General features: G+C 40.7%; 1 protein-coding gene across 4 annotated transcripts; it reads left to right on the top strand.

Moving 5' to 3' along the window:
• Positions 1-866: 866 nt before the first annotated feature.
• On the top strand, positions 867-27,087 carry SEC22C (SEC22 homolog C, vesicle trafficking protein). 4 transcript variants are annotated; one of them, XM_058037515.1, is made up of 9 exons: positions 900-917; positions 3,758-3,811; positions 5,227-5,415; positions 5,830-6,039; positions 9,014-9,177; positions 10,625-10,807; positions 19,485-19,603; positions 20,740-20,805; positions 22,978-27,087. In XM_058037515.1, exons 4-9 carry the CDS (start codon positions 5,858-5,860, stop codon positions 23,176-23,178), a joined length of 915 nt encoding a protein of 304 aa, XP_057893498.1. In that variant the 5' UTR covers positions 900-917; positions 3,758-3,811; positions 5,227-5,415; positions 5,830-5,857; the 3' UTR covers positions 23,179-27,087. The 4 variants fall into 4 exon arrangements, with proteins under 4 accessions (XP_057893489.1, XP_057893514.1, XP_057893498.1 ...); XM_058037506.1 differs by lacking the exon at positions 3,758-3,811 and having other exon boundaries at positions 867-917; XM_058037531.1 differs by lacking the exon at positions 3,758-3,811 and having other exon boundaries at positions 876-917; positions 5,227-5,278.

Consider the following 27,087-nt stretch of genomic DNA (forward strand, 5'->3'; position numbering starts at 1 on the left):
GTTCAAGGGGGGATATGTGGCAGGGGGCTCGGGAAGGCTGCACCCCCCTGGTACCCCGGCCAGAGGGGGCAGGCAGAGGGCAGCGAGCGGCGCAGTTTGAGATAAAGGAACCGAGAGAGGGAGAGAGAAAACCCCGCGGGGATGAGCCCCAGGGCCGCTCTCCTTTGCTGAATGAAGCTGCAGCATCCTCTGCCTCCTTCCTGTATGGACACTGCCTCTTCCCAGAGGGATTTTCCGTACAATCCCCACAGGCCATTGCCATCCCGAGGCACCCCCAGCCCCGTTCCCAGACTGGTTCCCGACCCGGTACCAGCCCGGCCCCCAGCCCCGGTCACATCCCCGTTCCCCAGTCCCGTTTCCTAGCCCAAGTCCCAGCCCTGTTCCCAGCCCGCTCTCCCTCGGTCCCATCCCGGTTCCCCGTCCCGTTCCCCGCCTGCTCCCCAATTCCCAGTCCCGGTCTCCAGTCCCGTTCCCCAGCCCGGTTCCCACCCAGCTATCCCGGTCCCAGGCCGGTTCCCAATGCCGGTTTTCAGTCCTAGTCCCAGCCTCGTTCCCAGTCCCGGTTTCCCAGTCCGCTCTCCCGTTCCCAGTCCCGTTCCCAGCCCGATTCCCACCCAGCTCTCCCGGTCTCAGCCCTGTTCCCAATGCCGGTTCCCATCCCGCTCTCCCGTTCCCCACCCCGCTCTCCCGTTCCCCAGCCCTGTTCCCATCCCCTTTCCCAGCCCGCTCTGCCGTTCCCAGTCCCGGTTCCCATTCCGTTCCCAGTCCCGGTTCCCATGCCGCTCTCCCGGTCCTCCCGGCGCCTTCCCGGCGCTCCCCGCGCGGCCGCTCCCGCCGCTCCTCGCTGGTGATGCGGGCGGGGCCGGCGGCGCCGGGCGGAGCGGGGCCGAGGCCGCGGGGCCGCCGGGGGACGGGAGGTGAGCGGCGGCCGAGGGTCCCGGCTGGGCAGGGGACACCGGCCCTGCTCCGGAGGGTCCCGGCCGGGCAGGGGGACACGGCCCTGCTCCGGAGGGTCCCGGCTGGGCAGGGGACACCGGCCCGGTTCCGGAGGGTCCCGGCTGGGCAGGGGGACACGGCCCTGCTCCGGAGGGTCCCGGCCGGGCAGGGGGCACCGGCCCTGCTCCGGAGGGTCCCGGCCGGGCAGGGGGACACGGCCCGGCTCCGGAGGGTCCCGGCCGGGCAGGGGGCACCGGCCCTGCTCCTCATCCTCTTCCTGTGCCCCCGTCCCCGGGGCGGGGCGGTCCGGGATGTGTATGGGGAGCGAACTGGGAGGGACCGGGGTGAAATTGGGGTGTCTGGGGGATTGGGGAGCTTGGGAAGGCAATGGGGGGAGTTTGGGGATGTGGTGGGGAGCGAGGGGATGTGTGTGTTGGGATATAGGATATAAGATTTGGGGGTTCCTTGGGGTGTCTGAGGGGTAGAGGAGGAGGAGGTGGGTTGGGGATGGTTTGGGATGAGCAGGGATAACGTGAGCATTTGGGGATAGGTGTAAGGTTTTGGGGTGTCTGCGTGCTGGAGGGATGTGTGGGAGGCCTTGTCAGCACAAAGCAGAGCCCTGAGTGGGGGCATGGGTGTGTTTGCTTTCAAAGTGCTTGGGTTTGTTGAAAAGTGTGGGAAGGGGGTTCCTTATGGGATTTTAGGATGCTTAATGCAGGGGAGGAGAGGTATGAGTGGGGTGTAGTTCTGTGTAATGTGAGTAGAACAGAATGGATGTAGGATGGGTCCTTAGGTGGGATCCTCAAGGGACAGGGATGAGCTGCTGGGCTTGGGGAAGCATCAGCATTGAAGCATATGGGGTGGGTGAATATTTGGGACCAGGTGAATTTGGTGTCTGAGAGGTGAAGGTGGGGCAGAGCCTCAGAGCATCACAGAGTTGTTGCAGTGTGGTTTGGAGCATTGTCTGTTGGAACAGTGGGATTGATGTGGGAGCTGGATGCTGGGGTTAGCGGTTTGTGTGTGCTTTATTTCTGGTAATCCACAGGAGTGTGTGCAGACAGATTTGTGATGGTAAGGGTTTTTTCCACATGCTTCCCCTTGGGGATAAGAGTAAGCCTGTAGGATTTATAGGAGCCTAAAAGCTCTGGATATGCACAAATCCTGTGTTAAATTTTGAGATAGCAGTGTGTTTTCAAATTGCTTTTATTCACTGCTCAGTCTGGAAGGTGGGCCTGGGGTGTCTGCAGTCTGCTCAGCACTGCTGGGGGCTTGGAGGCAGCTCACTGGCAAAGATCAGGTGGCAATCTTAGAAAATGAGAGATTTAACACTGGTCTGGATTTGTTTTTTTATACATCTGAGAAGAAGATAAACTCCACTTTGTGATCCCTCAGGGAGGTGATAAATCTCCCTCATGAACCACATCCTTGTTGGGTGAGACCCAAGGCAGCACTGGAGCTGCAGCTCAGGTTTTGTGTTTGATGAGTCAACCTGAATCTGTTTGATGTTCATCCCACCCGGAGCTGTCCAGGGCTCCCTCTGGAGATCACCTGCCTGAGGAAGGATGCTTTAGGGCAATAGTTGTGGTCATAGATCAATCTGTCATGTGTCCCAAAAATTTCACATTCTGCTGCAGGGCCATGGAAACATCCACTAAAGCTTTTGGCTCTTCCTTCAGCAGGAAGGTCAGAACTGGACAAAGCAGATGGGGATGAAGCTGGACACCTCCAGAGAGCAGGGAAATGTGTCTGAGCTGGGAGAGACAGTGAATACTTGAGAGAAATCACATATTTTGGGAGCAGCGTGCCATTCTTGGAAGGAAACCTGCTTTTGCTGGTGAGATAATTTGTGAAAGAACCAGGTTTTTGATACAATCTCCCTTATGAACTCTGCACTGGTTTGCATTTGAGCAGATTGTTTTCTAAGTCCAGGCAATTAGGCAGGAGTTTGTTGAGCATTTGGGGAAGTGTGGCCTGGTGAGCTGGGTATAATCTTCTTACCCAGAGGAGCTTGTGTAACACACAGTGAAGTGCAGGAGGTCTGATTGAGGCTGCCTTGATAATCCCTGCTCAGCCAGGGGAGAGTTGGCTGCTGGCTGGGAAGTGAGGGAAGGGGGAATTGTGCTCCAGGTCACTTAGATACTCTGAGGAATTGTTTATTCTGAGATTGGGACTGTTAATGTGAGTCTTGCACTGGGCAGTTTTACTCTGAAGCATTGTTGGGTGTACAGGTGCTTCAATAAATGACAAAAAACCCCAACTTTGTTTCCTTCAGTCCTAAATTATAACCAGTTCTTCTGAAATAATTGCTTGAAATCCTTCCCAAGGTTCTGCTGTGTGCCAGATGCTGCCATGGTGTTATCACCTGTGAACTCTGCCAGATCTGAGTGCAGAGCCTCGAGTTCATTGTCCAAGTTCAGAGCCAAGGGCAAAGAGCTGCCACGTCCTGGCAGTGACAGATCTTTGGGCTGCTGATGGTGAGCAAACACAGAGTCTGCAGGAGGAAAGGGCAGCCAGGGTGACACAGGGACAGCACTGAGCCACCTGTCTGTGGGCACACCTTGCTCAGCTGTGACACTCTGTGCTTGGGCACAGGTGACGTGGCAGAACTGGCTTGCAAGTAGTTAAAATTCCAAGGGCAGTGCCATTGGTGGCTGTCACTTGCCAAAGCCACACAGCTCTGACCATCCTCTGAGGGGAGAGCAGCAAGGGCTGTGCCAAAGGGACACCCAGCACCTCTTTTCCTGAGGAAGGAGAGTGGATTCCTTTCTCCAGGGAAGTCTGCCATTTAATTTGGAAGTTTTCCTGGATTTTTCCTTCCCAGAGCAAAGGATCCCTCTGATGGGCAGCTGGCAGCACTAGGCCCTTCATCAAGAAGGTTTGTATGTTTTGGAAAGTTGGAAAACTCTCTGTGTGCAGTTGGTTAACTGTAGGTGATGTTATCTTTAGTGATTAATTAAAAATATGGATATTTAAATTTCAACTCTTGCTGTTAGTGGCATAGGGAGCTGAATAATTTCATGGGCTGGGTAGGTTTTAGGAAATGTCTGTGATTTCTCAGTTTGATGCTTTTTCATTGTCCTGATAATCTTCTGGTTATTTTGGAGTTATTTTGGAGCTAAACTTCATCAGCATTACCGACCCTTCACTCTAAAACTGCAATTCTGAGCAACAAGTTGGCTGTGTTGACGTTAATATTTATGTTAAAGTTCGTATTTTTTGGGGTTTATTTCACTTTCATGTGAAAATTTTCTACACTGTTCTATCAATGCTTATGGGCACACTGAAGATTGATGGGATGTTTCAAACTGATTTACAACAATCATGATTATTGTTGAAATCCTTTTTGATGTGTGTTGGAGTTTGTGAGCTTAGTTTGCTTTCACAACAGAAATGACAGCCAGAAGAGAACTGTCAGAGGAAATGTGAAAAAAAATCACATCTAATTCTTTAATCTCTGTTTGAAAAGTTCAAGATAACACTTCTCAAGAGATGTCTGATCTTCTGTAGTTTCAGTCTGCTTTTCTGAGGAAACAACTTTTGTGCCATTGTGCTTTCTGCTAATTCGTCTGATAATTACCCTCTGATAATTGCAGTTGCTTTAACGTGCTGGCACCTTGGACAGAGGGATGGTTCCCACAATTTCTGTGGGAATGATTCCTGTGGGGGAGAAATGAGACCCTCTCAGTGCTGCCTGTGGCAGGAGCTCAGCCCTTATCAGACATCAGGAGAGCAGGTTTTGCTCTCAGGACTTCTCAGACAAGAAGAGCTCATCCTGAAGAGCCACATTTCAAAGACACTTTGAGCACCCTAATGAATTGTGTGGTACAGGCCTGGTCAAAGCAGTTGTTCTCTCTATCAACAGTTTGACTTCACAAAGTGGTTTTTTCCCTTTCTTTTTATTTCCCCATTGCTTTATTTGTGTAGTTTGCCTGAAGCCAAGTAAATGCCTTTGGTTTTCCTTTTTTGCCTTTTTTTAATTCCTTGAGTTGTTTGTGATAATCCCTTAAAATCTGCTTATTTAGAGCTGCTCTTTTACTAACATAACTTAAAAAAATTATGATTGGGGCATCATAAATATTTTGCATGCAATTCCACAGCATCTTTTACTGAGTCTAGAAATGAATATATTGGATAAGAAAATGAGTTGCTTGTTTTCCTTCAGGCAAAACACTTCCTAGGATTTGTTTTCCCACTGCACAGGAGATCTGATGGTAAAAATGCATGTAAATACAGGTAATTAATGAAGTTTTTAAACTAATTTTTAATTAGTTCATTCTGATTCTCTTTCAGAGATGATATGAAGTGCTGTTAATCCTCTGACACCGTGCCCTGGATCCTCATGGTATGTCTGAAGGACACATCTCTGCTTGTTCTGAATTTGCCAGGTGAAGCCCAAGAATAACTTTCCACGGGAGTTTGTGACCTCTTAAAGAGGAAGAAGTCAAGAGAGGGCAACTTTTATTCTATATTTAGCCCTAGGTGAGTTTAAAAAGAACCTGGTGGGCTCTAGCCTAAAATTTATTTTTGGATTTGTGTGTTACACTAGAAAATAGAGAAGTGCCAAGCTCAGGCAGGTTTTTGGATGCAGCACATCAGTGGGATGTGGGATCAGCACAGCAGCTTCCACAAACTCCTGTGAGAGCTTTCCTCAGCCTTTCTGATGCTTTGGGCAAAGCAGGAGGGAAAATAGAAATATTTTCAGGTAGTTAATTGCCCTATCAAATCCCCTGCCTCATCTTTTAATCTGAGAGGCAAGAATTGGGCTCAGCCATGAGTTTTGAGAAGAGTTTGGTTGCCTTGCAGTGGCAGAGGTGCTGTTCAATTCCAGTGCTGAATTCACTCTGATCCTGCCTGGAATTTCAGAAAGAACTGACTCAAACCTTTCATTTCCAGGTTGTCCTCATGAATACTCCCGTGGAGAATGTCCATGATCTTCTTTGCCTGCGTGGTGAGGGTGAGGGATGGGCTTCCCCTCTCAGCCTCCACAGATTTCCATCTCAACCAGGACTTTCTGGAGTGCAGGAAGAGGCTGAAGGCTCTGTCCTCCATCCTGGCACGGTACCCCAGTCGGGGCACGGCCAAAGGACGTAACCTCAGCATCCAGTGAGTCCCTGCTCTGCTCTGCTGGGGTTTTGTTGGCTTTAATTTTTGAAATATTGCTCTTGGGGGGTAGAATTATATTGAAATAATGCTGTGGGTGTGGTCTGCAGTGGCTGATTCCAACCTGAAGTGTCACACTGCTTGTGTAGGGTGTGAATTCCAATGATTTTGAAGCTTATTCCTCATTTCCTGCTCAATGTAGTCAGCATGTGCTTAGTTATATATTTGTATATATTTATATTTGTATGTTCATATGTTGTATTTTGTATGTTAATTTATATAAACACACTTACATAACTGTTACTTGTTTTATACTTGATTATGTTTACATAGATTCCATTTTGCACTTACATTTATACATATAAATACACATACATTTGTACAGATCTACATATACATGCACAAACAATTTATTAAATATATAACTAAATATTTATTAATATTTAGTTATATATTTATAGATAACTACACAATATTTATACATATTTAGTCATGTTTTATATACATACACAGTATATGTGTATTTAGTTATATATTTTATATACATGCACATTTAGTTATATATTTATATATTCACAATATTTATACATATTTAGTCATATATTTTATATACATACACGGTATATATATGTATTTAGTTATGTATTTTATATACATACACAATATTTATACACATTTTGTTATGTATTTTATATACATATACAGTACTTATGCACAGTTATATATTTATAGATACCTACACAATATTTATACACATTTAGTTATATATTTATAGACATATTCACAATATTTGTACACATTTATAGATTTTATATACATATACAATATATATTTTTAGTTATATATTTTGTATACATTCACAATATTTATATATATTTAGTTATATATTTTATATACATACACAATATTTATACACATTTAGTTATATATATTTATATGCATACACAATATTTATAAGTAGTTATATATTTTATATACATACACAATATTTATATAAATTTTGTTATATATTTATAGATATATTCACAATATTTGTACACATTTATATATTTTATATACATACACAGTATATATATGTATTTAGTTACATATTTTATGTACAGACACAATATTTATACACATTTAGTTATATTTTTTAATACATACACAGTATATATATGTATTTAGTTATATATTTTATATATACATACACAATACATAGTTTTAGTTATATATTTTGTATACATTCACAATATTTATATATATTTAGTTATATATTTTATATACATACACAGAACTTATGCACATTTAGTTATATATTTTATACACATACACAATATTTATACACATTTAATTACATATTTTATGTACATACACAATATTTATACACATTTAGTTATCTATTTTACATATTTATACATATTTACTTTTATAATATTTATACATATTTACTTATATAATTTATATACATACACAGTATTTATATGTAAGTATTTAGTTATGTATTTTACATACATACACAATACTTATGCACATTTAGTTATATATTTATAGATACTTACACAATATTTATACACATTTAGTTATATATATTGTGTATTTCTTATTTATATATATTTTGCTCATGTTAATTTTCATTTTGGGCAGCAAAAATGGGCAGTGCTTGTTACTCTTAGCAGCTGGAGAATCATGGATTTCTACAAATCCCTTTAAGAAGGTATCCAAGTACCTTGGAATCATTTAGTTTAGGAGAAGAAATTTATTAAAGAAATTACAGAGAAAAAAAGAGAAAAAATTTGTTTAAACTCATTTAAGAAGTGAGTTTTACCTGGTGATTGCATTTCTGGTGAGCAAATGGAAGAAAACTTTAAATGAAGCTAAAACTAAGCATCCCTTTTTGGGGGGAGTTAAATACAGGCATTTCCACTGAAACACTCAGAAAAGCAGAGATTTTCATCTCAGTTCCTTTTCACTCCAAGCCAGCTCGTGCCCTTTGGTGGCAGCAAGTGCTGCAGCCTTCAGTCTGCTGTGGTGTGTGCAGCAGCTCAGGCTGGCTCTGCAGTGAGAGCAGTGCAATTGGATCCGTGGCAAAAAGGCCATAAATTATGGACAGCTTGGGAAAGGGGCTTTTAGGCAGGCATGGTGTTGATCCCAGCTGGGGAAGCTCCCCAGTGGAACTGGGATGGCAGAGCCAAGCAAAGCTGTAAATCCCAAGTCCACAGTACAGCAAATAAATGAAAATGAGGTGAAATGGAAATGGTGAGTGGGAAATGAAGTTGGGGTAAAATATGGGAGCAGGGGGAAGGAGACAAATTGTTCAGTTTCAAAATTTGGGTGTTAAAGTGATTTCCTGCTGACAAATGGCTGGGCTGCAAGGGAGGATGTTCCTGAGAAATCTCCTGGAAGGTTTGAACCATCTGCAGGTGGAAACTTTTACAAAAATATGGATTCAGTGTTAGAGGAGCTCCTTTTAAAGTAGAATTTTCATTGTGATGTAGCAGGAAGTGTTTGAAAATCTGGGGTTGTGCAAATTAGCAAATATTTCTTGCTTTTAATATGATGTTGCCATCAAGGGAAGGAAGGAATCCATCTGCTTCCTGGGAACAAAATTCTTTGCTTTTATTTTTTTTCTGCCTTTTCTTTCAAAACTGGTTTTCTGACCACCTTGGTTTTTATTCAGGTGATTTAAAGCCAGCCTGGGGAAAGAATGTGCTGTATTTGTACTAATGTACCAATTTAATAAAGTCTGGGTTGTGCTCTTCACTGTGCTCAGGCATCCTGGATGAGTTAAGAATAAATAATTGTGTGAGAAAAAATAGATCTACAGGAATTGCAGGACTTTGACAACAACAAAAATCCTTTTATTTTTCAGTCTGCTCTCAGCTCAGTCTGTACATTTTGTTCTGACAGAAAGCACAGCTTCATCCTCACCTTTTTATATTCATTTCACCTTTTTATGTTGATGTGATCTTTTTTATTTTTTTAATTTCTATTTCAGTTTCCTTTCTTCTGGGGATATTGCCTGCATGGCAATCTGTTCCAGCAGCTACTCAACCATCATGGCCTTCTGCTTCCTGGAAGAGCTTCGCTGGGAATTTGCTGCTTCCTACAACACAAGGAGCATCAATTCAGCTTCCAGACCATATGCTTTTATTGAATTTGGTTTGTAACTTTGTTCTCTAATAGTAAAAACCTTCCTTCTGCCAAATTCATGGTGTTGAACAACATCTCCTGGCTAAAGGCTGATGATGAAAGTGACTCTGGGAGTGCCTTTGCCTGCATGTGGAGGAGGAGGGGGAAATCTTAATGCCCTGAACTATTCAGGTGTTTGGTTTGGAGTTCCTGAGAGTTCATCTCTTATGAACAAAATGCTGTGCTGATTGATGAACAAGCAGAGAAGAAAAAAGAAATTCACACCTCGGACACTTTCAAACTTAATTAAAAATATCTGACAAGTGAGGACAGATGAATACAGGAAAAAAGGGAGACAGAATAGATTATTATGGGCAGCTTTATTTCTGGCATGACTTGGAGTCAGAATACCTCAGAACCATGCCCAGAGGTTCTTTTTTAGCCTGAAATAATTGGTTTTCTTGCCAAGTAGCAGCTGCTCTACTGAACCTCACACCTTTGAAAGACACAATTCCCTTGCAGTGAGAGAGTTTTCTGGGAAAGGATAATATCCTGCAGTGTGTTTGCACTCCTCAGTCCAGATTTCAGTAACAGTGTTAAACTTGAGAAATCCATCAGGAAAGCTTCTTTTAGAGCCATCTTGGATTTTGGGTGGATTCCCTGCAGGGCACATTACAGCCAGGATGTAATTTCATGTTGAGATCCACATTACTCCTTTTTTTTTTTAACTTGAGTAGGAGTTGGGGGGATTTCTAGCATCTTTTAATTTAATCTAGCCTCTTTAGTAAGGCTAATGATTTCAGTGTAAATTTGTGTATAATAAAGACACTAATAACCCAGCCTCTTTAATCTTTTAATCTAGGCTTTTAATAAGCATAAAGCTTATTTTTCAAAGAAAAAATACATTTCTAAAAGAATTTTTACTCTTATACTTTATCACGTTACTGACTGCCTAATATTGCTGTGTGCTTATTTATTTATTAATTTAATTATCTCCATTCCTGTGTTAAATTTAAGATGGGCTTGATGCTCAAGATTTTAATATTTTGTTTGGCAGTTACAGATAATTTTTATTATTTTTAGAGTAGATATTAGAAGAAATTCTTTCCTGTGAGGGTGGGGAGGTGCAGGTGCCCAGAGAAGCTGAGGCTGCCCCTGGATCCCTGGCAGTGTTCAAGGCCAGGTTGGACAGGGCTTGGAGCAACCTGGGTTGGTGGAAGGTGTCCCTGCCATGGCAGGGGGTGGAACTGGATGATTAAAAGGTCCCCTCCATCCCAAACCTTTCTGTGCTATAAAATATCTAAAAGAAGTATTTTTGTTCCCTAACCAGCAATGGAATTTTTACAAATGAAATGAAGAAATTAAAACAATCAAAACGATACAATGAAATATCACCACAACTGAGGTTTCAACACCACTAAGGATTAATTAAGCAGCCTTTCAGAGGTGACTTGAGCAGCTTTTCCTGTTGTTTCAGATAACACCATCCAGAAGGTGAAACAGCATTTCAACAGCAGCCGTGGCTCCAGGGCCAAGGGCGGCTGGCAGAGGGTGGAGGAGGAGCTGAGGCTGCAGCCCCCAGTGCAGCTGCAGCTGGAGAACACAGAGCTGCTGAACGGGCTGAGCAATGGAGGGCACGCAGGAGGCCATGTGGAGGTTGGTAAGTTACTTCTACACCAGGTGACAGGACATTTCCTCACCCTCACGTTGTTGCCAGGTGTCACAGTGGTAGATGTGAAAAACACCTTCACTCTTTGTTCTGGTTTGAAAGCAAAACCAGTGAGAGACTCCAAGTCAGAAATACCGTTTATTAGGAAAAGGAAAAAAAAAAAAACCACCACAAAATACATGCAATAATACAAAAGAAAAAACTCTGACAGAGTCAGAATACAACCTGAAACACTGTTGCTCATGGTGTTGGAAGCAATCCAGTTGGAATTGTGGCTGCAGCCCTCCTGCAGTGTCAGGGGTGGTTCTGCTGGGGCAGGGATCCTGTAGAAGGATGGAGTTTTCCTCTGAAGATCTAGGACAAGAGGCAGCTGCTGTTCCTCTGGGAATCCAGTGGAAAGGCTGCTCTGGTGTCCCAAAACGTGAGATTATATCCAGGTAGGAATGCTTGGCTCCTCCCTCTGGGCAGAGCATCCCACAGTGGGATGATGGAATTTTATCAGCCATGCAGGGACATTCAGTAGCCCATTAACAGCATATATGTCCTAGAGGGAGGATTGGTTTGTGGAAGAGATAAAAGAAAACTGCCCAATGAACAGAGGATAACTGCCCCACCTCTGACAGATGGAAATGGAATGCATATTTGCCTTGCAATCTAGGACACTTCTGTGAAAATGTGAACAGTTTAATAAAGGACAATAGCAGACAAAGACAATAGAGCAAGGGTTATTATGGCCATGTGCATCTTGGCACTGAGTCAAGAGCACACTGTTACCTTCAGGGATGCTCCTTAAATACCTTTTAATTACATCAGCCTGTGCATATTCACAGACCCCTGTGCATAGTAAACTTTCCCCCAAACTACTTTACATATTCCAAGAGTTGTTTAGCATGGCTCCTCCTTGGGTCTGCCTTTTAGAGCATGCACATTCCTTGGTTGTGGTTTTAGTCCTTTTATATCACCTGCAGTTTTTGGGCCTTGGCCCACACTGTTTTCAGACAGTGAGTGCTGATGGTTGGCAGATCTGTCCAGGTGTGCTCATTCTGTGTGCCTTGGGTGTTATCCCATCCCAGCAACATTTTAACACAAGCATACTGATATCAGTTATTGCACTGAGCTTAATTAACAGCAGAAATAAAAACTATATGTTTATAACAAAGTTACTTTAACATGACACATACAAAATCTATTTTAATATTTGCAAAAAGCCAATATTATTATATTTATCTTTAACACATATCAGCTATTTCACTACTATGTCTAAGCTGAATTAACAACAGAAATAAAAACTATATAACAAAGTTACTTTACAATACACATACAAAATCTATTTTAATATTTGCAAAAATCTAATATTGTAATACGTATCTATAACATATAGTTATATCAGCTATTTCACTACTATGTCTAAGCTGAATTAACAACAGAAATGAAAACTATGTAACAGTGTAACAGTTACTTTAACATGACACATACAAAATCTATTTTAATATTTGCAAAAAGCCAATATTATTATATTTATCTTTAACACATATCAGCTATTTCACTACTATGTCTAAGCTGAATTAACAACAGAAATAAAAACTATATAACAAAGTTACTTTACAATACACATATAAAATCTATTTTAATATTTGCAAAAATCCAATATTATAATACGTATCTATAACATATAGTTATATCAGCTATTTCACTACTATGTCTAAGCTTAATTAACAACAGAAATGAAAACTATATCTTTATAACAGTTACTTTAACATGACACATACAAAATCTATTGTAATATTTGCAAAAAGCCAATATTACGATATTTATCTATAACACATATCAGCTATTTCACTACTATGTGTAAGCTTAATTAACAGCAGAAATAAAAACTATATAAGAAAGTTACTTATCAGCTATTTCACTATGTCTAGGCTTAATTAACAACAGAAATAAAAACTGTCTTTGTAACAAAGTTACTTTAGCATCACACATATAAAATCTATTTTAATATTTGCAAAAAGCCAATATTACAATATATATCTATAACACATACTTACATCAGCTATTTTGCTACTATGTCTAAGCTGAATTAACAACAGAAATAAAAACTGTATAACAAAGTTACTTTACAATATACATATAAAATCTAGTTTAATATTTGCAAAAAAACAATATTACAATATGTATCTATAACGGTAGAAATGCTGCAACCTCCCTCAAAGCATCTCATTCAGAAGCTGCTCTGAGTAAGGCCACGGGAGCCATTTCAAGTCCATGCACACACACACAAACACCACAGATTGCTCAGGGGAAGAAGGACAGGAAAGGTCTTTGTGTGATGTATTCCAGCCAAGGTTTATTGCATCCACCACGATCCAAATGCATCAGGGACAGAGACCAAACCATGGGGTCTGCACAGGCTTAACTATGGGTCAGTGACTTGAGGGTACAGGGGTGGTACAAAGGGCAGCAAACTGTAGGAGGGGTGAGGGATGAACAGTTGGGGTGGGCAGGGTTAACTGGCCAATGGGGGAATTTAAATAAAATTATAATAATTCAGAGGGGAGGGGTTTACATTTTTCATTTCAGGGCAGGCTCCTGCCTTGCTTAGCGGACACCTGTCTGTTCAAACTGAGAGAGATTTCCAATGGGGATTGGCATTAGTGCTGCAGAGCACCATGGGGGGAGTCCTCTGTTTCAGCCTAGGTGGGAAAAACTCCATGGTAGATCTTTCCAGAGCAAAGCTTTATTACATTTTATTACATTTATTCCATTCCCACAACTCCCCTGTTTTTTCCTACTATGAAAAGTTCCCCAGTGGATTTTTGCAGACGCTTAACAGGGTAACTTGAGTAAAACGGTAAAAACAATGATTACGACCCAAAAATCTGTTTGGTAAAAGATGGAACCCATCTTATCTGAAAAGTTCATTGATGTAACCTGAGTTTTTCTCAGCTTTAAGTCCTTTACTTGCTCCTTCAGCTTCTGGATGTGGATAAATGTTGAGTGTGAAGAAAGGTTGAAGCAGAGCATCTTTTCAAAGTCCTAGCAGTTATGTCCATGGGCAAGCAGTGAAAAGTCTTTTTCTGCTTGGTTTTATAGTGTTACATGCTTGGTGTTATTGGCATTTGTTAGCAGCTCACTCAGCACCTGGAACATAGCACTGGTTTGCTTACTTAGCTAGCACTTTGAATTTTCATATAATTTTTAAAGTTTTTGCAGCAGCCCAGGGGACAATACTGAGGCTGCTATTTTCTTTTTTCTACCTCAAAAGTTAATTTTCTTTTGGCAGTCAGATTTCAATTGCTGGACAAATCTGTGCTTAATTTTTTGGTCATGAATTATGGCCCACAGCACATGGCAGAAAAACACATGGAGGTTCCTTGTGTACCAAGAAATGTTTATTTACATTGTGTGCGTCAAACCAAAAAAGGCTTTTTCCATCATAGTAAACAACATATGGGCTTTACATTGCAGCAGGTGTGCAGCAGAGCTTTGGTGGCTGCTGTGGAGTCTTTTTCCAGCCTTACAGCTTCCTCTCTGGATGGAAAATATAGGCTTGATATTTTCCATGTGATATTTTCTCTTCAAACCCTTGTTTGTTCAAGTTTCTAAAGAAGCTCCACTGATTCATTCATTGCTTGTTGCAAACTCATAATGAAAGATCTGTAATTACAGTCTGAATGAGATTCTTTAGCCTTGAGGGAAAAGAAGATGAGAAAAATATGAACTGAGGGTAACCTCTTGTTCCCACATTGTTTGGCTTGAGGTGTTCTCCACTCTTTGCTTTTTCCTTTTACCTTGCTTTCTAAAATTGAATTCATTTGACTAAAATTCTGAAAGAGGCTTTGTGTATCTGTATAAATAACACAGAGGCTTGACAGGGGCCTTTTTAATAACAGAACCTGATGTTTTACCTGCTTTTGAAGTACCAGCCTCTAATTCTTTATTATAAAAATGGTACCTCTTAGTTGTGTTTCAGTTGCACAGTCAAGGTCCTGCCTACCTCCTCCACAAATGAAATCAGAGAATTATTTAGGTTGGAGGAAATCTTTCAGATCATTGAGTCCTACCAGAAACCAAACCCTGCCAAGTCCACCACTAAACCATTCTCTATTTCAATCCTATTAGCACGGTGGTTTAAATGCAGCTGGAGTGCCATGAGCTTGTATTTCCTTTTTTTTTTTTTGTTGTTGTTGTTCTTGGCTTATGAAGCACTAATAAAATTAAGTTCCAGTTGCTCAATCTTATATTTGTGATAGATGAGCTGGAATCTAATTTGACATAGGTATTTTAAATTAGAATATGGAAGGGCACTGGCCAGGAGGAATTAAAAATAGAATGGAAAGCACTTTATTTGCCAGTCAGATTTGTGAGTGATCCTCAGAGCTGTGCTTGAAGGTTAAATCTTTTCATGTTATGACAGGGCTTAGAAATTCTTTGCACTTTTTCTTTAAATTTTGAGCGGCTTCAGTGCCAGTAAATATTTGTGATCTAGTCTGTGTCCACAGATCAGAAATATATTTTCACTTCCCTCTTATTCCTAATTGCTTTCCTTTACTTTCCATCTGGCTTTTTATTTCTGGCTGTTCTCTCTGGTCTAACCCAAATACTCTCACAGATTGTTCTGCCTTTATTTTAAGGCTCATGTTTATGATCATCTGTTTGCCTCCACTGGAGTCAGCTTTCCTGGCTTGTGTCTCTCTCCTCTCATCATCCCCTCCCAGCTGAATCCCACTTTGCTGCTCTAAGTTTAGCTGTGTGCATAGTGTTTGTTCCATATTAATGTTATTTATACCAGGGCTCTGCTCTACAAGAGCCTGTTTGAAATGCTGTGGCTGCAGGAGAGCAGGATTGAACTGTGACTGCACTCCCTGGTGCAGATTGATTGATCCAGGGATGATCCAGACATCCCTTCCTCACATGGCTGGGGCTGCTGCTGGCCTCTTTGGAGCTGGCTGAGCTCATCCTCTGGCTCTTCAGTTTGCTGTGAAAAAGGCCACAAAAGTCAGGGCAGCTTTCTCCTTGTTAGTATTCTTGAGAACAAGAGATTTTTTTTTTCCCTTTTTACTTCTATTCTTTCTGCTGTTTGTTCTTTCCTTTTGTTAACTAAACACAGCCCAACTCTGGCTACAAAAACCCTTCCCTTGCACCCTTGATCAGCATCCCCAGAGCCCTGGCTGCTGCTCAGAGCCTCTCTGGTGTCAGTGTGGGCACAGAGGACATGGGGCTGTGTGCAGGGCACAGGGGGCTGTGTGCAGGGCACAGGGGGCTCTCTGTGGGCAGGGAGGGTGTCTTGGTTTGGAAAGCCAGGAGTCTGCTAAGGAAGGCAGGAGCCTCCCCTGAAATGGAGAATGTAAACCCTCCCCACCCCTCCCAGTTGCTATAAATGTTAAATTAAGGGGCTCTCAGGCAAAAATATGGGAGCAGGAAATAACAGTTGTTTATTAGGGAAGACAATAAAAGGATAAAATAACCAATGCAGTACACTAGAACAACACTGTCAGAGTCAGAACCCAACCTGACACCCTGTGGGTCAGGGTGTTGGTGGCAGTCCCATTGGAATTGTGGCTCAGCCCTCCTGCAGTGTCAGGGGTGGTTCTGCTGGAGCAGGGATCCTGTAGAGAAGGATGTATCCTTCCTCTGAAGATCCAGTGGAAGGAGAGGCAGCTGCTGTTCCTCTGGGGAATCCAGTGGAGAAGCCGTGCTGGTGTCTCAAAACCTCTGGATTATATCTGGGTAGGAATGCTTGGCTCCTCCCTCTGGGCTCACATCTCCCAATGGGATGCTGCAGTTCTTATCAGCCATGCAGTGACATTCAATAGCTGTTATCAGCAATGTCCCCTCCTGAGGGAGGAGTGATTGTGGTCACTCAAAGAGAGAGATAAGGCAAACTGCCCACTTGACAAAAGACAACTGCCATAGAGATGGTAATTGAAAACATCTTGCATTGCAATCTGGAACAGAGGATTTGCATCAGGACATGGGGCTGTGTGCAGGGCACAGGGGGCTCTGTGGGCAGGGAGAGTTTGCAGGGCACAGGGGGCTCTCTGTGGGCAGGGAGGGTTTGCACATCACAGCTGCCTCTGGGAAGCAGCAGAACAATTTGTGCCACTGTTTTGTGAGGCAACTGGTGAATCCTGCAGCTCCCCTTGGTGAGTGTTCTTCATCTTCCACAGGCACACAGGGAGTCCTTCAAAGGCCTTTTCAGGGGCTGCTTTTGAAGCTGTCTCACTCTCTGCCTTTTGTGTGCTTGTCTTTCAGCTGAGGCTGTTGGAGTGATTTCATTTCTCACTCCTGGTGCTGTTTCTGCAGAGCTCTGAGTGAGTGACTCAGTGTCCAGCCTTGTGCTGTGCCTGCAGGAGGCAGATCCAAGCTAAAGCTGCACACTCTGGTGTCTCCCTCCAGTGAAATGGCCACAGGCCTCTGCCAGAAAACCTTTCCTGGGCAGAGGTTTCAATTTCTTCACTGGGTGAGGGTGTTTGCAGTTGTTCTGCACATGTTCAAACCTGCTGGTGCATCACCCACAGCTCCCAGAACATTTCTGTGTGGATCTTGTGCTCTGAAGTGCACAATTTCTGTGCTTGAGGAGGCAGATCAATGTGAAGCCTAATTAGTGTTAATTTGTGCTTGTGCAGAGTGCTGCTGTCCTGTACTGAGTGTTTGTACTCTTCTTTTCCCTTATTTAATGTAATAGACTATTCCAGTGTGAAATTCTCTTTATAAAAATATGACTGACTTCACCCAAGGAAGTGAAATAATTTTCCCTTAGCAGGACCCATCTCACTTCTCTGTGCAATTGCAGTTTGTGAGTTAAACCTCAGAATGTAACAGCACAAATAAATCTCTGCAGCAAACCATTTCAAGCCCAGTTTTCACAAAATCTGAACCCTGAGCAACTGGATGTTTTAATCTCCCCTGCATCTGTGACAGCAATTCTTTTTTATCCTCCTGGACTAAAAAAAAAATGTAACTTTTACATAATATTTCATGCTGCAGAAGCAATATATTGAGGCCTACATGTTCTTCCCTAGGGACTGGGAACTCTTGGCATGTGTGGCTTGCAGGATTCTGCTCAATGAATGATATTTGTGTTTAATAATTATTTGTTTGGGAAATATTTTGTGCCTCTGAAGTAAACCTTAAAATTTGAGGAGCAGTCTTTATTAGGAAATATCTGTGGGAGAGTTACACACACATATATATATATAGCTGCCACATAATTTAATTAATCAAAAGTAGGAATAGCAGGAAAAAATAGAAGGAGACTGAATTTTGGGGTCAGGGAATGAATAAAGATGCTGCTACAAGTTCTCTGTAAATGTCACTGTGTAGCAAATGAAAAGGCAAATTACCTTTGAGTGACAGAGCATTCTGTCTGTAACACCCAATAATGCTCCCTAAAGTGACACTCATCAAATTGAGTTGATCCAGTTCCTTTGGAGCTGAAATTATGGGTGTGTGAGTGCATGCCAGACAAATTAATTACAGAGACACAGATGAAAGGTGCTTTACATCCCTCTATTCATTTGGCACCAGAGTTTTTTACATCCATCTATCAAAATCTGGCTTGAAGGAGAAGGCAGGAGTGTTTTTCTCTCTGAAATCATGTGGTGGCTGATGTGGTGATTCATTTGTCACTCAAGGGAAGCCAGAGGTGCAGTTTATCTGGAATGGTCAGATAAATAGATAAATGGTCAGATAAATAGATAAATAGTCAGATAAACAGATAGATAGTCAGATAAAGAGGATCTGGATACACCTGGGTATGGGGAGATGTTTTCCTTGAGGGCTCATTCATTCTCTCCTGTGTCTTGGGTGCAAGAGGACATCTGGATTTGATATCTGAGCTGCAAATTATCATTTTTTATGAAACTGGCAGTGTCCTACTTGTGGTGATCCAATGGCAGGGATGAAATGTAGGTGAGGATCAAGGTGTGGAATCTGTTGTTGAACAAGTGCAGGAAAACTGGAGGTGTGCTCTTGGCCAAGCCTGAATTAAGGGCAGCAGGTTCCAAAGCTAAACACACATTTATGATAATTACTTTGACCTTAATTAGGGATGTATCAATGAGATTATCATGCAGAACTGCTGCTCAGCAGTGTGGGTGTTAAGTAGTGGCAGAGAAGGTGAGAAAGGAAGGAGGCAGATAATTCATATTATCTGTGAAATGGGGGCAGCCTGAGCCCTCAGGTGGGATAAAATGTTTAATTACTGGTTAAGGAGGAGATGAATTACTGCCTTGCTGTGGTGGTGGGTGAAATCTAAGCCTTTCCCCAGACCTTTGGGTGGGGAAAACCTCTGGTTTATCTGCTGACCTGAGGAGTGCTGAGCATCCTCATCTGCTGGAATAAACAAAGAATTATCTGTGTGCACCACAGAAGACACTGATGCCAAATAGGTCAAGAAAAATCTGTTGTTGATCCGTTTAAAAATACTCCAGTGAGTGATTTCTGGATGTGTGAAGAACTGAATACTGCAATACAACAACAACAAAAAAAAAAAAAAAAAAAAAAAAAAAGGGGGGGTTTCTATTCATAATCAGTCTTCCCTGGAGCAAGCATGGAAGGTTTTGAAAGTGTTTAAAACCCACACAAAGTAATTGTGGTGTTTTCTAGTAAAATATTGAAAGTAATAGAGCAAACTTTCACTAATGTCTGGTTTTCATTTCATTTCCAGTCCCTACTTACAGAATGCAGCCTGTGACCCCCCTGGGGATTCTGTCACTTGTTCTGAACATCATGTGTGGAGCTCTGAACCTCATCCGAGGAGTTCACCTGGCAGAATATTCCTTTCAGGTAACCCTGATGCTCCCACACCTGACAATGAGGGAAAGGCAGAGAATTTTTGGGTAACCAGTTCAAGGGTGGCTGTTCTGCCCCTTAGCTGAGCACTATCTCTCCACAAGAAGTGTTTTGTTTCTCCAGGACTGCTACACCTTCTGTATTTTTCTGCACATCACAGTATTCTGCATTTTATTCTGTTCTACAGAAGTTTAATTTTTGATTTATTTTGATTTATTTAAAACATTATTTTATATTATTTTTATAATAATTTATAAAGAATATAAATTTATTTTTTGATTATTTATTCTTTATTTTTTATTATTAGAATTCTAAAATTCTAAAAACTATGTAATTATTTATTAAAATAAACAAAAATTATTACATTATTTATCAATCATTTAATTATTGAATTAATTATTAAATAATTATTAAATAATTATTGAATTATTTATTATTTAACTATAAATTATTTAATATTGCTAATATTTTAATATTTAATAATTATTTATATAATTATTTGTATAATTATATATTATTATATATAAAATACATTTATATATATAGTATAATATATAATATATATTATATATAAGTATTATATATAATATATATTATATATATGTATTATATAAATAATATATATTATATAGTACTTATATAATTATTCATTATTATATAATTATCTGTATAGTTATTTGTATAATTATTTATATAATTTAATATTTAATTTATTTTTAATATTTAATAGTTTAAAAATTATGTATTAATTTTTAGAAATTTTATTTTAAAATTTATTTATTCTTACCAGGCTGCCTGGATTTTTTTGCTCTGTTCTTGCATTTTATTTTAGATCCTTTTCTGTAATTTTTTTTTTAAATAAACATGACACTGTAAACAACTTTAAAAAAAGGGGAAAAAAGTGTGCTGATTTTATCCTGACACAGTTTTATTTAGCAGGAAGTGTCACATAAGCCTCAGTTCTTGGTGTCTTATCCAATGATATTGATCTTGTGTTTGACACTGTTCCAGTCAATCAGCATAAACTGGGATGAGAGGTTCTTGACTATATTTAAAATGTTCTCAAATATCAAGCAGCACTTGCTAAAAGCTGTGCCTGACGTGGTTGTCACTTCTTTTCATCCCAACAGGAGGACCATGAAGGAATTGGAAATGTGATAGCTTTTTTTCTACCTTTCCTAGCCTGTGTTTTTCAGGTATGTTAACTGCAAACAACATTTTTTTGCTGATTATTTTGCTGTTACAATTCACAAGACAGAGCCATTTTCAGCTAAGGAGAGGTTTTTAATATCCCACCCAGGTGATTCCACTGATTTATTCCAGTGAAGTGGCACAAAAGCAGTTCAAGGCACATTTTGACCCTTGGGAAATTGCATTTTCAGGCTTTTTCAGTGCTCCCATGTTGTGACAAGTCAGAGGGGCTGGGTGTGATGGATAAATGCCATCCCAAAGGTGGTTTATTCCCAAAGGGATGGACACATCTTCTGTCAGTGTCTCACTTAGTGATGGGCTTTTGCAGCACAACCACCTTGGGGACTGAGCAAATATTGGACAGCAACATTATTGAAAATGGTGTAATTTACATGAAAAATCACATTGAATCCTGGTGGTTCCTTAATGGGATTTTTCCATATTCCAATTGTCCATATTTTCCATTTTTTTTCCGTAATGGGGTTATTTCCTCTGACCTTACACAGAACAGTTTGAATGAGGAAAATCCAACATGTTCCAAATTGGTTTTTCTTGAAAGGCTCCTTGAATTCCTAAAAAATCCCACAACCTTTGACCTGAGGGAAATACATGCTGGAAAATCTTCAACTTTCAGCCTGGCATTGCAGAAAGGTGCTGCAGTTTTGTTTCTAGGAATAATTGATGCCTACAGTGTATTCATTGTCCTTTTGCCTTTTGGATCAAGGTTTGGGGACCACTGTCTGCAGACTTTGATGTATTTATGGGATTATTTGTTGTATTATGGTACAATTTAGTGTCTTTCAGCTTTCTTATACCTTTGCTCCCAGTTTTGGGGTGAATAGATGGATTTAGATCTAATAGATTTATTTAGATCCAATAGATGGATTTAGATCTAATGGATTTATTTACGTCTAATGGATTTATTTTGATCTAATAGATGGATTTAGATCTAATGGATTTGTTTACATCTAATGGATTTATTTTGATCTAATAGATTTATTTTGATCTAATAGATTTATTTTGATCTAATAGATGGATTTAGATCTAATAGATTGATTTAGATCTAATAGATTTATTTAGACCTAATAGATGGATTTAGACCTAATAGATGGATTTAGATCTAATAGATGGATTTTGATCTAATGGATTTATTTCGATCTAATGGATTTATTTAGATCTAATAGATTTATTTAGACCTAATAGATGGATTTTGATCTAATAGATGGATTTTGATCTAATAGATGGATTTAGATCTAGTGGATTTATTTAGACCTAATAGATTTACTTTGATCTAATAGATGGATTTAGATCTAATAGATGGATTTAGATCTAATAGATTTATTTTGATCCAATAGATGGATTTAGATCTAATGGATTTGTTTACATCTAATGGATTTATTTTGATCTAATAGATTTATTTTGATCTAATGGATTAATTTTGATCTAATAGATGGATTTATAGCTAATAGATTTATTTAGATCTAATAGATTTATTTAGACCTAATAGATGGATTTTGATCTAATAGATGGATTTAGATCTAATGGATTTATTTACATCTAATGAATTTATTTTGATCTAATGGATTTATTTCGATCTAATAGATTTACTTTGATCTAATAGATGGATTTAGATCTAATAGATTTATTTAGGTCTAATAGATGGATTTAGATCCAATAGATTTATTTTGATCTAATAGATTTATTTAGATCCAATAGATGGATTCAGATCTAATATATTTATTTCAATCTAATAGATGGATTTATATCTAGTAGATGAATTTAGGTTTAAGAACTTGATGCAAGCTGTTTTTCACAAAGAAAGGCTCTGTGCTGCCTCTTTCCCTGTGAGTACCTGAGGCCAGGGAAGCTGAATAAAGGAGAATTCTCTCTTCTCCTTTTGATTTATAGCAGCTTCTCCCCAAAATCTGTGCACAACCTGCAGTGCTTTCCACATGCTGACCTCTGCATCAGCACAGTTGGAAACTGTCACCTGAGCTGACAAAGGCTGATCTGTCACTGCCTGAGGGGGAAAAGTGACTCCTCTGTCAGCACTGGGAGCTTTTCATGTGCTCCTGTGAGGGTTTGCCCTTCACATGCTCAGCAGATGGGTCCCAGGCCATAATTCCCTGGTTTTGTGCAGAGTTCAGTGCTAACTCTCCCTCTCTGCTCTTTTGCAGTGTTACCTGTACCTCTTCTACAGCTCAGCCAGGAAGGTGAAGACATTTGTGCTCCTTTTCTGTGTCTGCTCATGCAACATCTACTTGTATGGATTGAGGAACCTCTGGCAAATCTCCTTCCACATAGGAGTGGCTTCTCTTTCCTCTTACCAGATCCTGACGAGGCAGCTCCTGGAGAAGCAGCCTGACTGTGGTGTATGAAAAAAAAAACAAACAACAAACTTGGGGTTTGCTACTCTGTTTTTACAACTCTTTTTTTGTATTCACCTGACCAGAAATAGCTCAGAGTGTTTTTTAACCATCCATGGCAATGCTTATTGCAAGGAGAACAGCTCCAAGCAACCTGGGATGAGCAGGATCCTGTAATTCTGTCCAGCACACAGCGAGGGGTGCAGCTCTGTTTCACGTGGTGGAGCTTGTCAGTGTCACCAGAGATGGAAGTTCTTACCTCCAGCAGGCTTTTCCTCCTTGGCTGCCACCATCCAGACAGCATTTTGCCATTTGTCTCACTGGCTCTGTGAGAGCTGGGCAGGTCAGTCTTGCCCTGCTGCTGCAAATACTCCAGTTGTGTGGTAAAACAAGGGTAAAGTGGTGGGTAACATTTCTGTCTCTAGATTGTCTTGCTGTAAATGTGAGTGAAGGGCTATTTGCTGTAATTAGTGTGGAAAATGCTGAGGGTGAGCTTCAGGATCATTTCTCTAGGTTTGGAAGGACAGGGAAAGGCTGTGGCTCTTTCATAAACCATAAAATCTATAAATGTCTTGCTGAAAAGCACATTGCAGTTTAGTGTGTGCTCATGGGTTAATTGCAAATATGCTTGGGGCAGCAGAAAATAATCCAAGTGGGTGTAAGTGATCTGTCAGCTCCTGTGGCCTTTGTTTCCTTGGCTAAGGTCACTTCCAGGATAAGGGCAATTCCATGTTTGCTTGGCCTGGATGGATAATAAATCTTCCAAGCCTATTTATGACAGGCCACTGACTCCTTCACCTTTTTTTAATAAAATGAGTAGCTGGTGAGTAGGAAGCCATTTCCAGGAATGGAAAGCAAGAGCAGGTTCTCTTTGTTCTGTGGAACACCTGTGGTTAATGGTGGTGAATTCTGACACTCAGAAGAGTTTCTGGGTGTGCACTTTGGAACTGGGGACTGGAATTCCCAACCTCTGCTGCACTGGCTGTTTTATTTTGTCATGGATCCAGGTGCACAGGGGCATTTTAGGGCATAGATGAATAATTTAGGCTGGCTGTTCAAAAAATGCATAGCAGTTTGATGCAGCTGTCCTTGAGGGCTTGTAGAGATTCACACTGTAGGTATGTTATTGTGGAATTATGGTCCTAAAATTTCCTTTTATTTTTTTCCTCTTTCTGGTCATTCCCATTTCTTTCACCAAAGATTTCTTTTTCTTCTCACATAGTCTCTACCTCTGGTTGCAAAGAGATTAACATGCAGCAGAGTTGTCTTTTTTTGCAGGAACACTTGACAAAATTCCTTTCTTTTATGTCAGTGAGTTTTCCTGGAATCTCAGGATGCAAGCACCAGGATCGGACCAGAAATTTGTGGTGCTGGACATTGGAAGCACTTCTGGATGCAGAAACAGCATCCATGTGCAGCTCATTCCAACCTGAACAGTTTGTAGGACATCAGGAGACAGTGCCAGAGCTTTTCTCAGGAGGAAAATGTAGGGATTTCTTTTTCACTTTACTTACTGTAACAACAATGTGATAAAAACCTCAAAGTGTGAGCAATAGTCTGGTAGGAATGATGGAGGAATATTTTAGCCAGGCATTTAAGGACACAACTTGAGCTCTGCCATAAGGGAAAGATTTTCTGTTATAAGGCAGAAAATTCTTTCTTTTATGTCAGTGAGTTTTCCTGGAATCTCAGGATGCAAACATGAAGATCAGACCAGAAATTTGTGGTGCTGGACATTGGAAGCACATCTGGATGCAGAAACAGCATCCATGTGCAGCTCATTCCAACCTGGACAGTTTCCAGGACATCAGGGGACTTGTGCCAGGAGGAAAATGTAGGGATTTCTTTGTCACTGCACTTACTGGAACAGCAACATGACAAAAACCCCCAAAGTGTGAGAAATAGTCTGGTAGGAATGATGGAGGAATATTTTAGCCAGGCATTTAAGACATAGCTTGAGCTGTGTGCCATAGTGGAAAGGTTTTCTGTTATAAGGCAGAAAATTCCTTTCTTTTATCTCAGCGAGTTTTCCTGGAATCTCAGGATGCAAACACCAGGATCAGAATAGAAATTTGTGGTGCTGGACTTTGGAAGCACTTCTGGATGCAGCAGCAGCATCCATGTGCAGCTCATTCCAACCTGGACAGTTTCCAGGACTTAGTGCCTGGAGGAAAATATAGGAATTTCTTTTTCACTGCACTTACTGGAACAGCAACATGACAAAAACCCCCAAAGTGTGAGGAGTAGTCTGGTAGGAACGATGGAGGAATATTTTAGCCAGGCATTTAAGGACACAGCTGAAGCTGTGTGCCATAAGGGAAAGGTTTTGTGTTCTAAAGGAGGGGATTAAAGTTGTTTGTCTGTCATTATCCCAGTTTTCTGCAAGTGGAGAAATGAAGCCACAATTCAAGCACTGTCCCTGAGACACCAAGATGACCCCAGAGATGTGAGGGGTTTTGTGCTGCTCTTAATTTTCAAACTGTTCACTCCCAGTTTTCCCTGGTAAATTGTTTCTGGAGACTGCAGGGAACTCAGCCATGAGTTTGGATTACAAGTTAAAAAAAAAAATCTGCAAAAAGAACACCCCAAAAATCTGACACTAAAAATGCAACACTTTAGGGATAATGGATCTAGTGGCTGGTGGTGTTTTCCAGGAGCATAAATTGGATATCAACCCACTGGATTCTTGTGGGGAAAGGATGAAGCATTTTATACAGACAGACAAATCTTCATGAAAAGGACTTTAGGACAGGAGCCAAATCCCTCCTCCTGCATTTTTATCCCCACTCTGGCTAAAGAGTCCAGAATAGCTTTTCCTGTTTCTGCACACAGAGCATTTCCAGAGGGCATTCCCCAGAGCTGATTGGAAAAGTTGGAACATTCCTGCTGCTTCCCCAGCATCCAACTGCTCTGTCCTGAACCAAACCCATCCCTGAGCCAGGGGATGGCAGCCACAGCTCTGCAGAGGAGTGCTGGAACGGGGTGGTGTCTGCATAATTGTGCAATTAACAGAGTGGAGAAAGGTTAATTTCAGCTTTTTTTTTGAATTGGTTTTCCTGAAAACATTTCAGTAAAATCAAACCAAATCAGTTGGTGCAGTTCTGCCTTTGCCTAAACTTGTATTTTTTTGCTTTGTGGATTTTTGGGGAAGGTGGCTGAATCTTCAGGTGTTTTCTGCCCAGTGACAAAGCTCTGCTTTGGTGTTGGTCTTAATCCCTTTGCAACCTTTTATTTTCCTGTAATAGGTGTGAACCATATTAAGGAATCTACATGGATTAGTCTGTGTGCACTTCATAGGTTTGGGTTCCAGGATGAGGCAGAACACACAGAATTTGATCTATTTTTATTTTTAATTTGGTATTTATCCCATGTCCACACAGTGTTAATACAGTTAAACATTTTCTCTTGGCAAGAGGAATAGAATAGTTTACATTGATCTCAGTGCTTTAAGATTTGATAAAAAAGAATGACTTGCAGTTTGAGAACACAAAATCTGACTCATAACGTGGGATTTCTCCTGTATTGAATCAAATCCCCAAAGAGAAATCCATCCCTTTTTTTCAGCTTTAAACTGGTTAATGTGGTTTGAATTGCATCTTCTTCATTCTGTCACTTTGCAAGAGAAGTCTTTTGGAAGCTCTTCTCACCCAGCAGCTCAGCACAAGCAAATTGGCAAAGAATAAACTTCAATAATTTCCAGATTTGCTTACTCAGTGCTTAGTCACTTTATGGAGCTGGTAATTCTCTGGTTTCTTTTTTTTTCCCCTTTTCTCCCTCTGTTGAGTTTGTAGAAGGTGGGCTGGTACCTTTTTAGATATTTTTGCACTGTATTAATAATTGAACCTGTGTAAATGTGTATAAAATCATTTTGCATGTATATGTATATATGTACATATATCTAATAAATGGCTTTTTTTGTAA

Source organism: Melospiza georgiana, chromosome 1, assembly GCF_028018845.1.
Source record: "Melospiza georgiana isolate bMelGeo1 chromosome 1, bMelGeo1.pri, whole genome shotgun sequence".
In the NCBI taxonomy this organism is placed as follows: Eukaryota; Metazoa; Chordata; class Aves; order Passeriformes; family Passerellidae; genus Melospiza; species Melospiza georgiana.

What these genes read in the sequence shown, in the direction of transcription:
- SEC22C (XM_058037506.1), top strand. Translation starts at nt 5,858, where the DNA reads ATGTCCATGATCTTCTTTGCCTGCGTGGTGAGGGTGAGGGATGGGCTT. An exon ending in ATATGCTTTTATTGAATTTG is followed by an intron (nt 9,178 to 10,624) that starts GTTTGTAACTTT and finishes CTGTTGTTTCAG; the next exon opens with ATAACACCATCCAGAAGGTG. An exon ending in TGGCAGAATATTCCTTTCAG is followed by an intron (nt 19,604 to 20,739) that starts GTAACCCTGATG and finishes TCATCCCAACAG; the next exon opens with GAGGACCATGAAGGAATTGG.